The sequence below is a fragment of the Dromaius novaehollandiae genome, chromosome 12, assembly GCF_036370855.1.
Source record: "Dromaius novaehollandiae isolate bDroNov1 chromosome 12, bDroNov1.hap1, whole genome shotgun sequence".
NCBI classification, from domain to species: Eukaryota; Metazoa; Chordata; class Aves; order Casuariiformes; family Dromaiidae; genus Dromaius; species Dromaius novaehollandiae.
In genome coordinates, this window is record NC_088109.1 from 6786489 (window position 1) to 6804858 (window position 18370).

Sequence of the window (18370 nt, forward strand, 5' to 3'; positions counted from 1 at the left end):
AGTGGAGAAGAATTGTGGATGTCTAGATGATTTAACTGGAGTTGGAGATTGGACCAGAAGCTCTTAACACACAAAAGCACAGGCAAGCAATTAAAATGACTGTTGCATGTCCCTCTGTAAGCAAAGCAAGATGCATATACAAAGCAAGTAGTATCAGTTGTGTCCAACTTTCTCAGCTTTTTAGCACTTTGTCATCAATGGCAGGAGGGCCAAGTGCAAATCCTTAGACTTTGATGTCGGTAATTTTGATGTTCTTTAGCACATTAAAAAAAATTAAACTTTGCATATAGTCACTGATTTTCAGTAGAAAATGATTACCGTTATGATAGAGACTTTGGGTATAGAGACTTTGGGTTGCCTATCTTGAATGTCACAGAACCAAGAATAATCATATTTGTGCAGATGTGAAACAAATACAGCAATAACTACATAACCAAACAGATCATCACTTAGTCTTACATGTGACATTATTGCTGAAGGGCACAGTTAGACTGCTTGCGCTTTGTGCTGCATTATGCAGATTGAACATCCTAAGCAGATATGCCAGGATTCAGAAATTTGGAAGGAACAATTATTATGGACTCCAAAAAGTGGGACTGGAGAAATCACTCCTTGAATCACACAGGGAGAAGGGGAACACACAATTCTGCTCCAGCGGAGTGTATCTGTGTGCCTCACTGCAGAAAGCCTGACAGCAATGGGAGGGGGCTGAAACATTCTTGTAAGGTAAAAGAAATAATAGTATGATCCTCTAATGCATAAAAAGAAAACTAGATAAACCTCAGATAATTTTAGTATAATAAATTTACTAAAAACAGTCCTCAATTTGTGCATAAATATCCCTTTCAAAATTATCCAAATTAAGTGTTCATGTAAGTGTTGTACTCAGTTAAAGCACCGTGTACTCAATGTATGTTTCTGTCCTTCTGTGAATTCAGGGAGCTCTATGATTATGCATCGCTGTTATGCTGAAATCTCTGTGTATGAAGGGATACATGTAGATACAATATTTTATGCTTCAATAATAAAAAAATTGTTTAATGGTACATGATTCTTTTTATAGCAAACTAAGTGAATTGACCCTGTTCCAGATAAAATGCAAGAGTAAGTAAACATAATAAAACCAGTCTATGTGGGATTAAATTAAAGCACTGAGATTATTGAAATGATTTTCAAAAAATATTTTAAGATCTGTGAGTTGTGGGCATGTTAATACTTTGTCATATTAAAGTATGGGTTCTGTTTAAATACTTACTGTACATGAAATAATTTTCCAAAAAAGCTTTTAAGTACAGATACAAACCTTCCTGACAGTGAATATGATCTCTTGCAAGATAAATGTGAAATTATTTAGGTGAATCAATAAATACAAAAATGCATACATAGTTAAGGAAAAGATGTAAACTGTAATTTAGAAGGAGGTAGCATCTAAGACGCCCTTTGATTTTGTCACTAACCAAAGCAGGAAGAAAAGTGACAGAAATAGAGAAGGGGATGCACATGTAAACCTGAGGAGATTTAAGTTGTAACTTCCCTTCCAACTTCTCAAGGGATTGGGGTTAAGAGATGCAGTTTTAAAAGGGTTTGTGTTGTTGAAAAGTTTATTTATGTAATGTCTAGTGAAACAATGTGCCAACAATAGCAAACCCAAAATGAAAGTTAAAAAGAAAAAGAAAAAACTACTGGGAAAGAATATGAAGGCATAACAAAGCTATTTAAAATTATTACAACAGCTGTTTGGCTAATGTTTCTTGGTTATTTAAAAAAAAATCTAAGTTCTGATTCCCTTTGTCTTCTCACTTTAAGCAACTATAGTATATGAAGTTTGCTCTCCTATGACTCATTCTTCCCACAAATACTATCTCTTTGAATAACCCTTGTAAAAACATGCATTTCATATTAATTGTGTTAGCTGGCAATTATGTAGCTTTTTTCTTTTAAACAGGTGAGTGAATTATATGTACTAATTTCTGGATCTGCCTCTACCGCACACGGTGCATACCAAAATAGTGGCAATACTGCACTGTACTGCTGCACCTATGATTACTGTACTGATATTTTTGTAAGAATAGAGATGGGTGGTAGAGTGTATCAGTCACTGAAATTTGTTTTATCCTTTTCTCCACAGGCAAATAACTTTATCTGTAATAAATTCTTACATCTTATACATGTCTTCAAGGAAAGACACTTATCTGATGATTATTGTAAAGTTTATGAGGCTTGATTATAATTCTGAGTAGTATTGAAAAAGGCAATGGAAAAAGGCAGGGCAAATACAAAATGACATGTTATTTCTGGCCTCCAAAAGAACCTTCTTTTCATGAGTTTGGCTCACTGTAAGAAATATTTAAAAGAATTATGAAAGATAAATGAAGTCATTCAGGTAAAAGGATTAAAGATCATCTGTTGTAGCTTTCCTATGTGAATGGCTGCTGCGCCATTTGTATTAACTGAAGAACAGCCAGGGTAATACGCTTTCTTGCTGCTTTCACAATACTTCAGATTTTCTCTAGTAGCATAATGTAACAGGCAAGCTCCCGTGAGAGTTACGTACTGAATCACGCATACTGAGTGAGCCTGGCCAACTGCGCTGGCGTGCATATGTGCCAGCAGCATGCATGGGCATTGATACGGTTGTCATCCTCTCCAGCTGTCTTTGCTTCCCCAAACGGTGGGGTGGATTAAATGGGGACAACCTTTGGAATGAGTCCAGTTTGTGAAACTCAAGCTCACACTTTTAGATGGGTGATGAAATACTTCAAACACTCAGCTACCGTGTGCTCCCTGGTAATTGCTTTTCCTGGAGTTTCGTTTAATGGTGGTTGGGGCTACTTTGCTGATAGAAATTGGGCTAATTATTTAAGGTATAATATGTAGTTTAATATTGTTTAATATGTAGCTAGAATGTAGATTTATGCTTTTTTTTTTATCTTTTACCTTTTGCTTTCAGAGGAAAGTGGTGTTCACCATCTCTAGCATAAAATCTGCTCTCCTTGATCTTGATTGTAGTGTGGGATTTCGCTTCCCCCTCTTCTGTTTAAAACAAAAAGCAAAGAACTCTTGTAGTAGCAGAAACTGCTTATGGAAAAAAACTGCCTGTTTAGGAATATTACTTTAACACGAAGGGAAGAGTGAAGAGAGTAAAGCAATAACCAGAAAGCTGCAATGTTTGATTCTGGTTTCAAAAACAACTTCACAGTCTAGATCTATTGTACTTTTTTTAATTTGGTGGGGGGTTCTGATCAGTATATCTGTGTCAGAGAAAGTATCATGAGTACTCTAATTTCATATTTAAATATGTGATCTGATTAATACTTCAGGCATGCAAGAGAGCCATAACACTAAGACTGTTGTTACTATAGTGAGATGCTGTTACAGACATCACAAGACTTGTTATACAAGGAAACATGATTACTTTGGATTAAAGAAGTTGCCAAAGGCTTGAAGGATTTATAGGTGCTGCAGCTTTGAGTTATATATAACTTCATTATTTTGGTGAAAACATGTTTAGGACTAGACTTAGTGAAGCTCAGTAAATGCTGATAAAATGAATCAGCAGGTTTGACAGCCTTCAACTGATGATGAACTGATGATGAATTTCATTGTAGTATTCTTTAAGCCTGAATTGCTACATGATTTACAGAAAGTAGTAAATCAGGCATTTGCACAGAGAGACTGAATCAATCCAGTTTTTAACAGGCATGGCATGCATCAGAATTGACGTGTTTGAGACATCAGCTTAAGCACCTTTCTTAATTGACTTACCGTTTCTATGCACGTGGGAGAGAAACTGGTCTGTTGACTTCCTGGGGAGAGGTGTCTGTGCTCTGGGTCTTGGAGGGAAGCGGTGGTGGGAGTAGTCAGCATCTGGAAAGCTGTAGGAGAAAGCATGAGGATGAGTGGTGACAATATCAGTGGGCTGGTCATTTGTGATACTTTCAACCTAGGAGAGCAAGACGAGAATTGCCCAGCACTGAAAATCTAAACGGAACTGTCCTGGGAACAGAAAAAGGAATTGGCAGCTGTTGTAGTTTGAAGGGGGTCTGGAGCTGGTTGCAATACGACATGGGCAGAGTGAGCAAGCTATCAATGTTTGTGTTTGAGAGACATAGAGGAGACTAGAAGACCAGAGACTGCAAGCCTCAGGCAAAGAGGCAGTATATAATGTGAGAAGATGTGGCTGTAGAAACAAAGGAATTAATTTTCTATTTTTTTTCTGCGCCATCTCCAAGATTTAGTCACGGTTAGGAATTAGAAGAGCTGATGAAACATGAATTTGTAACAGTATTTTGATGGGCTGGGGTGCTGCAAGGTCTCTTTTTGATGTGAAATGAGAGTTTAGTGTATGCATATCGCATCATTTTGACCATCCCATTAATCTTGGCTCTTCTGCACAATTGGCTGTATTTTAACATTGCTTCATTAACGCAGCTCAGAGACTAGTCTGGCATCCAGTAACTTCTAACAGTACCAGTCAGCTGCATTCCCTTCCAGAATGTGAAGTCTGTAGTACTGTAGAGGTGTTTCAAAATGATTATTATTTTAGCATCTGGTTAATTACATATTACTTGCTGGGATGTTAGATTTACTTGATTAGTCATCATTTGCTCTTGTGTTACCATGCTGCAGAATTAGTGTTACGTGTCTAAGTGTGACTGTTTATACGTGAATGAGAAATGAGCAATAATTGTTGATGAAAGGGATTTAAGTTTTGAAATGCAGTCTTACTGCATTTGTTTCTTATAGGAAAGACTATAAAAAGAAGATATTTAATGGCAGAAATTGTTCTTCAGTTGCCTTTGATTCTCCCTCTGTAGTGTGACTCAGGAATCTAGCTATGTAAAAACATGACTAACCCCTTTTGCCTTTGAGGTATAGACCTGGATGAAATCCAGTCTGAAATTGGATTTCAGTAAATTGGGAAAAGCTCTTTCCCAGTATTTTTAACTTTCTGCATATAGGACGAAACTACATCAAGAGCAGTAATAGTTTTCTCATCTAAGTATTCCATGATATTTTTTTCTCTCCAATTAGTGTTTGATTATTAAATTAAGCTCTCAACATTGTTAAAACATTTCCCTGCAAAATAAACACTAATTTTTGATCTATACTGTTTTTGTTTGTGGATTTTTTTTTTTTTGGTACCTTTAACAGTTGGGGCATGAGGCTCTGGGTAGATAATAGCAAGGGAAGGTGGAAAGTAAGGAATAATCCAGGTGCATATTGTATAATTTCTTAAGGTAACGTGCTTCATGTATGCTGGAGTGTTTGAAAGTGATGTATTAACTGCAGTTGAATGTGCTAATTTTTATTTAATGTCATGGACAGACAGTGTGCTGTCTGTCACAACTTGCCTAAATGACTGTTTTTTTTAAAATGCACTTATACATTACATGGTTTTGAGACACACTGGTGCAGTGTGTGTGTTTATACTCACAGTAAATGTAAGTAAATAGGTAGAAAAGCATAGAGCAGCGTCCTTCTGAACTGCATGAGCACCGTTTGAAAACAAACAAACAGAACGCACCTGACTGCCCTGAACGTTTTGTTCTTCCTGGAAATGCCTGGGCCTTACCATTTACGCGGTCGTGGACTGTCTGCAGAAGCAATGTGGAAAGCATTTTCTAATCTGAAACGTTGCATGCTGACTTGCAAAACCTGTGTTTCAAATTGCATTGGGATATGTTAACTTTTCATGTCTTGCTCCACGCTGTACAAGACATTACAGAATCAAAATCTTGAAGTACTAGCAGTCCACTCTGTATGTCTCTAGAGACGGAGGAAAGAAGGAAGAATGGGAATGATCTCCTACCATAGTATATGCTAGTGACACGTAGGAAAAATCTGTTAGTCCACAAAGGAGAACAGCTGGAATCTATCTCCTCTTGCAAGCTTTCAGCTGATTTTTCTCAGTGTATCCCACCTAAAGGTGGGTGCATTCTAAGACTGTTTGGACTAAGATGGCTCCTTTTCTCCCTTGTGCCTAAACTGACATAGTCACTGAGGTTGATACTATGCAAACCACTAAAATTATATATATTTTTTTTCTTAGATGCTTTCTCAGTTTCTCTTTTACTCTGACTTTTTGGGGGGAGGGGGTCCAGGGAGGAGGATATAGGACTATTTCATTCATGGGCCACAAATGTTTTCTTTCAACTATTCAAAAGGCCTCATTCTTCTATTGTGCTTTTCCAATTTACTGTAAAATACTCAAGTCCTATTCCAGTATAGTTTTGTCTAAACCTTCCATTACAGTTATTTTTTGTTCTTCTCAGTATTGGTTTAGCTTTTGAAGCTGTCATGAAATTGTGCTTTCTCATCCATTTATTCAGTCCCATCTGTTGTTAACTGTGTTCAAGTATTTCACCACACTTTCTCTCACCTCCTGTGGCATCCATACTTTCTCCTGTACCTCTCTGTATTAGCTTTGAATTTCTAATTTGTATCATCTGTTTGTTTTATTTTCAGCGTGCATATGCATTCACATTGCATGATTTGAAATTAAAATGTCAATCTTTCCCGCTTCCAGATTTACAAACTTGCTTCATGTATTTAATGGTCAACTCTTTGAATAAACAGTTCTAGATATTTGTTATGTTTGTATTACTGCGTTATAACAGTAGCACTGAAGTTGACACAGGAATGCTTCCGAGCAATTTACTTTTTAATAGTGGACTTTTTTTTTTAATCAGAAAACCATGCAACATTTCATTCATAAATGGTTCTTTCTTTGCAGTTTTTTGTGAGAAGGTTGTCATGTTAAAAAAAAAAATCAGAAATTTTCTTCCATCTTTTTTTCTTTCATACAAAGTCTGGGGGAGTAACAAATATGACATTCTGTTTATGCTTGCAAACCCTTCCATTTTCAACAAATCCTTGAGAACTTAGGTGAAATACATTGGTAGTTACAGTGAAGCTGTTGACTGGTTATGTAGCAGAAATAATTATTTAAATTTTTTCTTTACCAAGACCAACACTTCAGATGAGGATCAAGTGCTGCATTGGTATTTCATTTGTTTTCTTAGGTTCCTGTGTGTGTGCGATGGCCTGTATGCCATTTTAAGGATTCGCTGAATAATTGACTTGCCTCAGTGCTTATTCTCTTTGTACTTGTAAAGTCAATTTAGTCATCTGAAATACAGGTTGATTTCCAATTCTTCTTGTACAAACATGCGTCTTCTGATAATTATATTCTGGTTGAGCAATAAGAAATTGTCAGTACCTGTTTTTCTTGAATGTTAAGTATCAAGTGTAATTTGACAGTCATTTGGGGGAAATATTCTTTCAATCCCTTGCTCCTTCTCAGCAACCTTCCTCGCCTGGGCTCCTGTGTGGGACAGTTTGTACCTGAAGTATTATTCTAATGTGCATCTGCTGTTAAGTCCTGTTACTTTACAGATTTGGCAATTAAACATCAAAAGTTACATTTTAAATACTAACTGAAGTTAATAGAGAGAGGTTTTTTTTCCTTTTTTTCTTTACTTTGCTTCTCCCTCCCTGAGTCTAATATTTGATCTAATGTAATTTCCATGCTCCTAAAGGGAAACTGTGCATACTTACTGCCCTAAAAACAAAGCAACCTCTATCTTTCCCTTTAAATGCTGTATATGCATTGTCAGGAACAGGTACCTGCCCTCACATGCAGACTAGCAGTGAGTTCAGACATGCGTTCATCTGTTTTCAGCTCATACATTTTTCTGTCAGGCTTTTATATTGGGGTTTTCTATATTTTATACATTTTATACTTTCTCTCCTAAATATTACTGTCATTCTCGCAGAGTTCCATGAAGCAGCGGAGCACATGAAAAAGCTGGACTGAATCTGCTGTATTGTAATTTGGAGTCTTTGATAGCAGAGCTGTTGTCAGCTTCTTTAGGTCCTAGTGTTTTGTTCTTTTGTTCCTAGCTGGAGCATGTTTACATTACTAACAATTCCCATATACATCTTCACCCCCCACACACAGGCAAAAAGAGTTAGGCCCCTTTTTGTGGTTAAATGCTCTTAGGAGCTCAAATGTCTGTATATCTTTATGCGCTAATCACAAGAGCCAAATAAGTGAAATACCAGCGAGAAATTTGTCATTGCTCTTCTCACCATTGACTTGAGTGCACTGTATGTCTACTTTTTATCTCTGGTGAGTGAGTATCTCTTCACAGAAAAATACTGGAAGTTCTTGGAATTACAAAGATATCAAGTTGCTAGCCAAATTTTTCTTGGCTGAACAGTGACAAATGTTGCCAGTTGGTCTGAGTTTTATGTGGTGTTTTTTCTGATGAGAACTACTGTTCATTCTGAGATCATCAAAACTTACTTCAACAAGGATTCAACATTAGATTTTAATTGCCGTTTCCAGAGTTAGAATATGAATTTGCAGTTATGGAACAGTGATCTGATCATAGCTAAAGTTGTCCTCCTTTAAATCTTACAATTAAATTAAATTAAATTAAATCCAAGTATATTAGTAATTTTAGCAGAATGTTCTAATCCAAAATGAAAAGCAGATGTTCCTCATGGAAATAGGAAAGTCCAGACAATGGGTATTGTATTTAGGTTGCAAGACTTGTGGTCTTTATTTTGTTTAATTTTCATTGTTTATGTTTTAGGCAAGTTTTCTGCTAATTTTAAGGAATAAAACTATTAGTTTAAAAACATTTTTTCTTAATTTGTATCCAAAAATATTTCTCTCGAGTTGCATAAAAAATTGGGTCCTCTGGAAATCCATTGCCTTCATGAATGGACTCCTAGTGAGTCAGGAATTTTTATGACTCCCTTAAAAACAATTGCAAGCGTTGCACAAATAAACAAGACAAAGATTTGGGGGAACATTTTTATGCATATTTTGTAATAATTTTTCTCCAATGTTTACTTCAATATGGTATTTTATAATTTTAAACGTAATTATCCTAAGAATACTCTTGTATCAGCAGAGAGAGTGGAGAGTTTTGGAACGTGAATAAATGCCATTCGGATTAGCAAATACACTATTAGCAATATTATTCGGATACAGGACTAAGCATGGCATCCGTTCATTGATCTCCGCAGGTTCTGGAAGGAGAGCCAGCATAGTTCGGTAATGTAAGGCGGCTGCTTGCTTTCTACTTCCTTTTGCATTTTGTACTTATTTTGGCAAGTTTGAGTTTTTTTCCTGCATTAATTTTTCCTTCTGTATTTTTCATTAATAAATTCACACACATAGTTTTATCTGTTTTTCTTTCTTGCTTCTTTCTGGACTGTTTTTGATGTTTAGTCTACTGTAATAACATTTATGTTAACACTGGCTTTTCCAGCCCCGTGCGTAAACTACTGCAAGTGACAGTTCATATTTTACTGACACAATAACCTGGCGCAGCATTAATGCAACACCAGCAGCTCTAGGTGCAGCACAAACCCTAGTACTGTTGATATTGCAGAAGAGTTTTGTGTTAAAAATTGGGGAGGGAGGGGGAATTAACATTGCTGGATTGCGTATTGCCCAAGGGAGAGCACTTGCATGCCCATAGCAGTGTGCTCTGTTGCTTTTGGACAAGGTTTCCTTTCTACTGCTCAATCTGCACACAATCCAAGAGATCTTGTTATCATCAGAAGGATAATTTATAATTCAAATCAAGTTGAGCTGATGCATTTTTTTTCTGATTTTGATTCATTTCAATAATATTTCACTAACCCTTAGCGAACTCACACAGGAAATTATGACATTTAAAAATGGAAAAATACTATGCAGCCAGTATGAACCTGTTGCCTGGCGTTTTGGAAAGACACTTGAGCCTCAGTTTCCTGCTCTTCTGCCAAAGCTGTGTATCACGCATATTCTCAGCAAATTTTTCTCGGCTCCTTTAATCTGACACTGTGAAGTGACACTACTCAGTAGACGTTGGGAGTTGCACGCTATCTACGCTAAGCAGATCCTCACAGGAGATCCTTACTCGTTTCTGTCTGAACCAGTTTTCCTGACTTGTAACAGCGAGGGAATGATTTATATGATGGTTCAGTGCTGGCTTGGCCTCAGCAAAAACCTCAAAGAAATGGGTGTAAGCTTCGGACTAAGCATAGTAGGTGTGCAAACCAAGTCGTTCTTTGCATATTTTGGGGGGGTAGTAGAGCTGGGGGTTTTTTGCAAGTTCGTCTTGATTGAATTCCTTGATTTCTAGTTTCTTGACAAATACTACAGAGGTTCTACTTCCACAACATAAAACCCTTGCAAAAGATACGAATTTTTATTACGAAGGAGCTGAGAAATGATCATCTATGTGTACTTCTCCAGTGTGGTGTTTGTATGAAAGTCATAGAAGCAGAAAGAAGGCCATTAAAAAATAAAATCTTACTGCTATCTTGCTCAATAAAATGAAGTGATGTTTTCACTTCCTAGTTGCTGAAGAATGACATTAGTTTTAGAGATTCAGAGCTACTCAACAACTTACTGGCTAACCGGCCTTGACCGCAGACGGGCTGGTCGGGCTCATCGCACGGCATGCTTGTGGAAGCCGTACAGAAAGCTGCCTGTTCGCGCACATCCAGCGACGAGTCTGTAATGATGAACAGTCTTTTTACAGCGGGGTTTATACAAACTAGAAGATCTCATGTCCTTTTGGCTGACTTAGGGATGAATCTGGGAAAGCTAATGTTATTAAATAGCATGTGAGCAGCTCCAAGTGACTTAAAGGAGAGGTGACCAAATTGAAACTTGGATTTCTTCTATATTAATAATACAATACTGAGGTTATGTTTAAGTCAAAAACCTTTTCAACTTGCTGTTGCAGCAGCTGTAATTTACTTAGCTATATCTTAAAATTATATATATACTTACCTGAATTAATTTGTGATTTGTTTTGCAAACTCCTTTATATTTTTTTCTATGGAATTCTCAAAGTAATTCCCCATATAAACAACAGCAAGTGGATTTTGTCCTGTTAAACAATTCTGAGCTTTTTATCCAAAAAGTTAGCAGATAAGTAAATTATTAGAGAAAGTAACACATTCATATTATGTTTTCCTCAAAGTTCTTCCTGATGCAAAATGAACATGCAACCTATGTTTGCAATAATTAGCAGTTTACTGGGGGATTTTTGTTACTTTCATGTTGTACTAACTTTTGATCAAAATCTGACTGCACTGCCTTTTTAATTCTGGCCATGTGGATTAAAAGCATCTCTTAATCTTAAATGCAGATTATAACTCTTTCTTTTTGAGCACACTGCCATAAAATTCTGGCCAGTTTCCAGCATTCTTCATTAAAGCTTTCTTTATTATGTTTTTTCCGCCATTATATGATTGTTATGCACAATGGGTACTTGATTATAATTTGCTGAAACTGGGAAACTGTTACAGCAGTATTTCAGTTCTGTAATTAAAAGAGAGCATGTTTATACCTGCTAAGATCATCTTGGAGCTATTGGTAGAGGAGAAATCGAGGAGTTGAAAGGCAAAGTATTTATGCTAACGAGACATTTAAGGCTTCTAATCTGACGGTATTTTGTGCTGTGTTGTGGAAGTGTGACTTTTAGCATAACTAAATCTGAACCAAAATTTGCAGCTGTGACAGGGATGAAAGGACAGCTCCATTTGTCATTGAATTTCTCACATCTTTTATTTTTGTTTTGGGTTTAGAATGCAGTGTGCATTACCAGTAGAAAAGGAGCAATCAGGATTCCTTGAATCCAGTCCCAGTTTTGTTTCTGCTCTTGTATGGCTTTTTGTCAGGGGATTCAACCTAACTTTCATCATTTTCCCACCTGTAAAATTTAGAAAAATAGTAGGAAAAATAGTAGCATTAAAATTATAGGTGTGTGCATCATTTACCTTTCATTCTTGCAAAGTCAAAAGAAATGTACACTTGTTTTAACTGGATAGTTTGAGATAAGGAACAGCATGAAATAGCTGGTGGTATTTAATATCATATATTTAATCTGATTCTTAGTAGTACGTTAATGATGATATGAAATGATAATGATAGTATGATAATTTTGACATTTGACATTAATGATAATATAAAAATATACATCATAGGTAGAATACATTTTAGAAAATATTTGTTTAGAATAGTGAAATTATGTAGCAGCTTTACAGTATGTTTTCTCCCTAACTTGTGTCTAACTTGTCTGCTAACCTGTGTCTACCTTATCTGAGAAATTCTGCACCTACAAAACTTCTCTAAGGACAGAATTTGTGGAAGTTTTGTGCAATCGAGCTGTTTATTGAAATCGTTTTAGTTTAAATTTTACAAGCATATATTTGCTTGAAAACAATTTTCTTCCCTAGCAGAAAACTAGAAGGATGCAAACACTGCAAGTGTGACAAACTTCTATCTTGAGATTAACTATTAGTCTGCAGTAAATCGTACATACTGTGTGCCAGAGGTTTGTTTTTTAAATATATACTCTTTCTTGATCCCTGAAGTTAAGGCAATAGAATATCTTATCAGACCAGGACAGATTATATTATAGGCTGTGGACCAAGCAAGGTGGAGTAAAAACTAATGAAAGCCACGGACTGTAAAAATTCATTCCTCAAGCTCTGATCAGAATTTTGATAGGGTAATTAGGAGTTTTCACTCTTGCTAAACAAGTGAAAAATACAGTCTTTAATTTACCAAACCTACTTGAATAAAAATACTAATTCATAACTTTCTGTCTTTATATTTAATCAGTGTAGTAACACTAGTGTTTTGGTGTACATACAATTGAAATAGGTCTTTCAAAGATAAAGAACTTGGACATTCAGAATTACCTGAAAATTCTCTTTTCTTTTCATACATTTTTTTCTTTTTAATATTTTTGTTTGTTTATTTTGGATAAAGTAAAAGGCGTTTCTTGTGAATCTAATTTTCTCAATGGCAAGCTCTTGTGTTTCCTTTGCCAATAGTTTATATCATATGTATTCAGTCCAGTTTTCTTCTCACATATGTGAAATAACAGTTTGGCTTGTGGTAAACAAAATATATGCAGTGAAGGAAAAAAAGTGGGTTTTTTTCTAACGAAAAGATTTATTTTATGAACCAATGCTTTAGTGCAAGTGAATAATTAAAGTTAAAATAAATAAGATCTTATAAGGAGATTACACAGTAATTATATAACTTTTAAGAAACGAGTTCATGGTAATGAAGTATTTTCATTTTACTAGGTTTTTCTTGGAAAAGTACAGTATCATGTGATGATATACCACAGTGTGTGTGAGTAGTTTGCCGGTACAAAATCCAAACATCACAAAGTCTTTTCCAAAGACCAGATGTTTATCAGTTCGCTCGTACGGAAGAGAGCAGCAAGGTCCTTGCTCCAGTTTGTGTGCGGGAACGCCAGCGCGGCCCCCCAGCAGGCTCGCACGCAGGGTGCCTCTGAGCGGAGGGCTGAGAGCCCTCGCAGGCTTCCTTTTGAAGAGAGAAAACTGCTCGTATGACTGCCTCTTCAATCACCAGAACATTACCTATGCAAACAGTGAGAAAGTAAATAGAGATATTTCCATGTTCAGTAAATATTTTGTATGGCTGTGATTCACTATGGCCCAAGCTAGGCTTCTTTAACTCCTATAAACTGAGAGCTAATGCACCTTTGGTTTTACAGTAATGGTGCGCAGACCTACTCCCTCCTCCTTCCACCTAGCTCTGTGCACTTGTTCACTTCCCAGACTTTCTAAGAAGCATTAGGGGTAGAGGAGAGAGGGAGGTTCCTTTTGTTTAAGACAGTAGTTAAAATTTATATAAAAGTCATGTGAAATAATTTTTTCAAGAAGAAAAGAATGTAGGCAGTGGACCCAGTAGTTAGGTCTGTAGTGTGGCTACCGCTGTTGTCTATATGCCTTAGCTGAGAAGTTCCTCAGAAAGTCTGTTTTAGTTCATTATTATTGTGGACAAGGCAGAGTGGGCTTCAAGTCTTTTCTAAAACAAGGCGTAGGATGCAACCACACTGAAAAAAGAAAGCCTCTCTCCACAGCACGTTTCCTCTAGAGCTGCACCTTGTACGCAGGGGAAGATCTCAGAGATGGTGCTGGGGGGGCTGCAGAGGAGAACGGAGGTCACTTGCTGAAGTAGGTTGAAAGGGCTGTTGCTGGGGAAAGAAAACAGATTCTTGTAGGACTCTCAGATAGTGCTACCATGAAAACACATCTACATGAAGTATAGATTGCTCTGAGCTCACTTCATGAGGAGTGCTTTTAACGGGAGTGCCTTGCTTCCAGTATACAGCATTTTGAGCAGGAAGGCATTGATTCAGTTGGTGTGACATAGGAGAAGACTCATCGCGGGTAGTGAAAATCCATTTCGTATCACTTCATGTTTTTTCATTTTAACTGATAGACAACACAAGCAGGAGCAAAATGGAAAACAGCAACTCCTAAAATAGGATTAGGCAGGTGAACCACCTTAGTATTATGCTGATTTTCTCCGGTCATGCATAAATCACTTGCACTTAATATGGAGGTGACAAAGCTAGGTGTCCTGAAGGCTGCACACAAAAAACAAGGTTGCAACCTGGTAGCCAACACCAGAGAGAAAAAAAAGAATTACTCTTGGCTGCTGATTTGACAAGTTCTTCCAAAAGCAATTGAAGCTGCAAAAGAAATGTTCAGGCTCCAAAACTGCAGCTAGTAAATGGTATTCGTGCTTCCCCAAGCAATCTAGCCAGTCATCTCAGCCAGAATAGCTTTTTTGTTAATTCCAGTTCTTGCACCCAATTGAACAGTGTTACCTTAATCAGCTTTGGTTTATCCCCAAATATCTGTTGCTATTAAGTGATGTATCAATTAGTGACCTCTTTTCATAGATCATATGAGATCTAATTGGATGTTATGCATAAATATAAGAGCACTGACTGTCACATGCTAATATAGCCTTGTTTCCCCAGTTGAAGTTTAATAATTTTTCACATTTAAATTATACACAAAATTAAATGTTAGTTGGCAGTCTTTTCATGATTTTCTTGTTTTCTTTGTGTATAGATAATGTTTTTTGCATGGCGATTTATTTCATCATTTGTACCTGGTTTGCCTTCGTATGCAAAGGCTTAGGACAAACAAGTACTTATGTCGGTGTGACTTATGCAAACTGAAATCTTCTTTAATTAGAGATTAATAGTTCAAATAATTTTGAAGATTTTTCTGTACCTGAGCATTCATGCCTTGCTGGTGGTATGTCATGTTCTCATGGTATATAGATTTCTCTCTGTCATGTAAATTTTTTCCAGTTACTCGTCAGGCTTCACTGTATGTTACTCAAACTCTTGTTTTTTGCCTTTTTACACTCCTGAGCGTTTCTTCATTAGATTATGATTTGAAAAATAAAATGCTCTGCTTATCTCATCTAGCTAACTAGTATGATTGGCTAGCATAAGTGAAAACACTGAGACGTTGGGTTTTTATCTTTTTTGAACCTCATTAAGAATTTGACCACGCTCTCTCAAACTCTTTTTTTCATGTTATATTGAATACAGACTGAATCAAATCATAATGCCTCCTGAGTATTAATTTGCCACCCGCACATCTTCTCAAGTGGTGATGATGATAGCAGGTGTGGGTATAATGTAGCATTCAGCAACAACAGTGTCCTGCTTGCCACTGGTTTTGATGCAGCTGTATCGTTCTGTGATAATTTTCTGCAAGGCTGCATTAATGTTCTCTACCCCATGTCTGTGCATGGATTTTTGCATTCAACAATAATTTTAATCTGGTATATACCAAAGACAGTTAATGTATGCATTATGACATAATTGAAGGGCAGTTTGTACTGAAAAAGCCAAGCTATGGTTTTGAACCTGTTTGGCCTGTTTCCATGTCGGTTATCTGATTCTTTGCTGTCAGGCAGAACGTTCTTTGATGCTGTCCTGTGGTTTTCTGTGATACCACTATACTGCTGCAAAGCTCAAATGACCTATTCCTTTCTGGGTTTGTTGTTGTTGTTGTAGCAATTAGAACTAGAGGATACAGTTAAAGATATTTTTCATGGTGTATCTGCCTGACTGCCTCCACAGGATAACCAAGATATTCCTCTGGGTTCAGATTCCTTGTGCGAGCACATAACATGACAGAGGCGGAGGGCATGGCAGGAAGAAAGCAGCACCTAGGGAAAAAAATGAGAAAAGCAAAACTGAATGCTCATTTTGATTTCTTTCTGTGATGATTCTAATTACAAAACAGCAAGCTTCTGACATTGCAATTACATTTTCTTACCCAGACGTGTGTTCTTTTGTGATTTATTTTTATGGTCCAGCAGAAGAGACGTATTTTTCCGATGAGCTTATTTACCCTCTCTTTCATCGTTGCTCTGTGTGTTCCGTGCCGGATTATGGATGCGTGTGTACTTGATTTGACACTGGTAGTTATATTCTGACAACAACAACAGAAAACTCATGGTGAATTAGGTTATATTTTGATTCATTTTAATTCTGAAAAAGGATGTCTCAATCCATAATTTTAGCAAATAGCAGGGATGTTTTTATATTAACATACAGGGTCTGTTGCTAATCACATGGTTAAGGTCATTCCTACGCAAATACAGTGTGGTTTTGCACAAAAGTTTTTGCCACAAAGCCCTTTCTCTTGAAAAGCATTACTGAGTGACTCTCCGAAGAATGTTAGTTCAAACTCTGTTATTACGATGCATCGTAACTAACTCAGGTTTTTACATGGTCTTTTCACAATGGTTGTAGTAATGCTAATTTATTCCTGTAGTTCTTTCCAAAGGGCAGATACGGTTTTCTGCTTCCTGTTACTTATATGTAATCTAGGTATTTCTGTTTAAGTTCAAATGTTTAAATTAAAATTTAACAGTATTTAGTAGTATTCTTGTTTCATGTCGTCAGTTACAGTTATTGTGAAGCTTACTGTTTTATGAGCTACATTTGTAATCCATAATTTAAAAAAAATACACATTTCTTGCAGGTATTTTTTACAAATATAGCTCCAGGTGCCTCTGTTAAAATGGGAAGGGAATTAGGGTAGATTTCACCTGAATAATGCATATGATGATTGTAGTGCTCCTGTATGTTTTCAGAGAAGAGGGTTTATTTTAAAAAGTGAACCCCCTGAGGAATTTCTCAGCATCTATCGGAGTTCTCACATGCAATGATCTCTTGAGATCTTCAGCTCCTTGAAGTTACTCGATGCCAGTCAACATCTTTGGGTTATAAATTAATTTTTAATTAACATAATTGAATTTTGAAAAAAAAATGCATATTCACATTTTAAAAGCTTTTGCTTCTCTCAGCTTCCCTCAGCTGTCTTCAGTAACTTTTCCTTGGGAAAATAAGAGAAATTCAAGCTTAATAAATGAGCATGCAGGTATTGCAAAATTTCTAATTGCATTGTCTTACACTTCTTGACGCTTTCACAGTCATCATGTCTCAATTGAAACTGGTTTCTTTGTGAAAAGTTCTCACGCTTTTCCCTCTGCCCTGATATAAAGATAAATAAATAAGTAAATTGTACCTTCAGCAAATTAGACCCCCATGTTGTCATTTCAGTTCTAGGTCATTGACTAATACTATTTTTTATAATGAACTCTGACACATTTAGCTGACTAGTAGAGAAAATAAGAAGCTCAAGCAATGAAGTAAGGTAGATAATAAATTAACTGTGTATTTATGCTTTGTTGTGTTTTGTTGCTGAGGAAGGGATTTAAAAGAATATAAAAATTGTCCTGGAAGTGGCTTAAGTCATTTTTTCCCTCATTTCATCAGTCAAATTTCATTCCAGTGTGTTAAAATACTCATTTTTTAATATTTGAACAGTGGGATAAAAATAATGATAAGTGCAAATTTGGACAGTAGCTTTTGTATGCACTTAGCTCCTAAAATATGCTAATATGTAGGGCTATAGCTAACATTTTTTGCTAGTTATTGTTTGAAGGGAGTTTTTATCATTAATATGGGAGCTGAACTGGTATGGGTTAATGTTTGTAGAGTGTTATATCATGATTTAAACAACGTATTGTGATTCTTTGGAAATGTTAGGCAAATAAACTGAACCTGCAAGAAGCAGGTTATCTCGCCCTCCGAGTGGTTAGTTGATACAAGGGAATGGCATTTTCTGAGTACTGATGTTATTATTCATCAACTATTTGAAGAAGAGAAGAAAGAGGAGGGATTTGGCTTGAATTTCAGATGTTCGTGCCTTCGCAGATGTCTTCCAGCTCTCTAATAGAGCAGTTAGCCCTTGCTTGTCTTTGTTTCCATGGGTGCATAAGAGTCATACAAAAGCAAATTTAAAAGATCAATCAAGTAAGAACATACAACTGAAAAGTAAACTTACTTGCAAGACTTGCAATTAAATTATAAAAAAATTTCATCACTGTATCAGGCTAGTACTCCCAGTGAAGCAATAGTGTTGAATAGCCATCCAAGATCACTTGAAGCTAATGTCCTCCTCCCTGTCGCCCGCCCCTGCCCCA

General features: G+C 36.5%; 1 protein-coding gene across 6 annotated transcripts in view; it reads left to right on the plus strand.

Annotated features, from left to right (window-relative positions):
- The window catches only part of ATG7 (autophagy related 7), a 131442-nt gene that overhangs the window by 70995 nt on the left and 42077 nt on the right, over positions 1-18370 (plus strand). The window contains exon 19 of one of the 6 annotated variants that reach the window (XM_064518830.1): positions 9043-9070. The exons of the other annotated variants lie outside the window; for them this stretch is intronic. Coding sequence (XP_064374900.1) covers positions 9043-9066 — 24 coding nt within the window. The 3' untranslated portion in view covers positions 9067-9070. The remainder of the gene's footprint in view (positions 1-9042; positions 9071-18370) is intronic. 6 annotated transcript variants of the gene reach the window in all.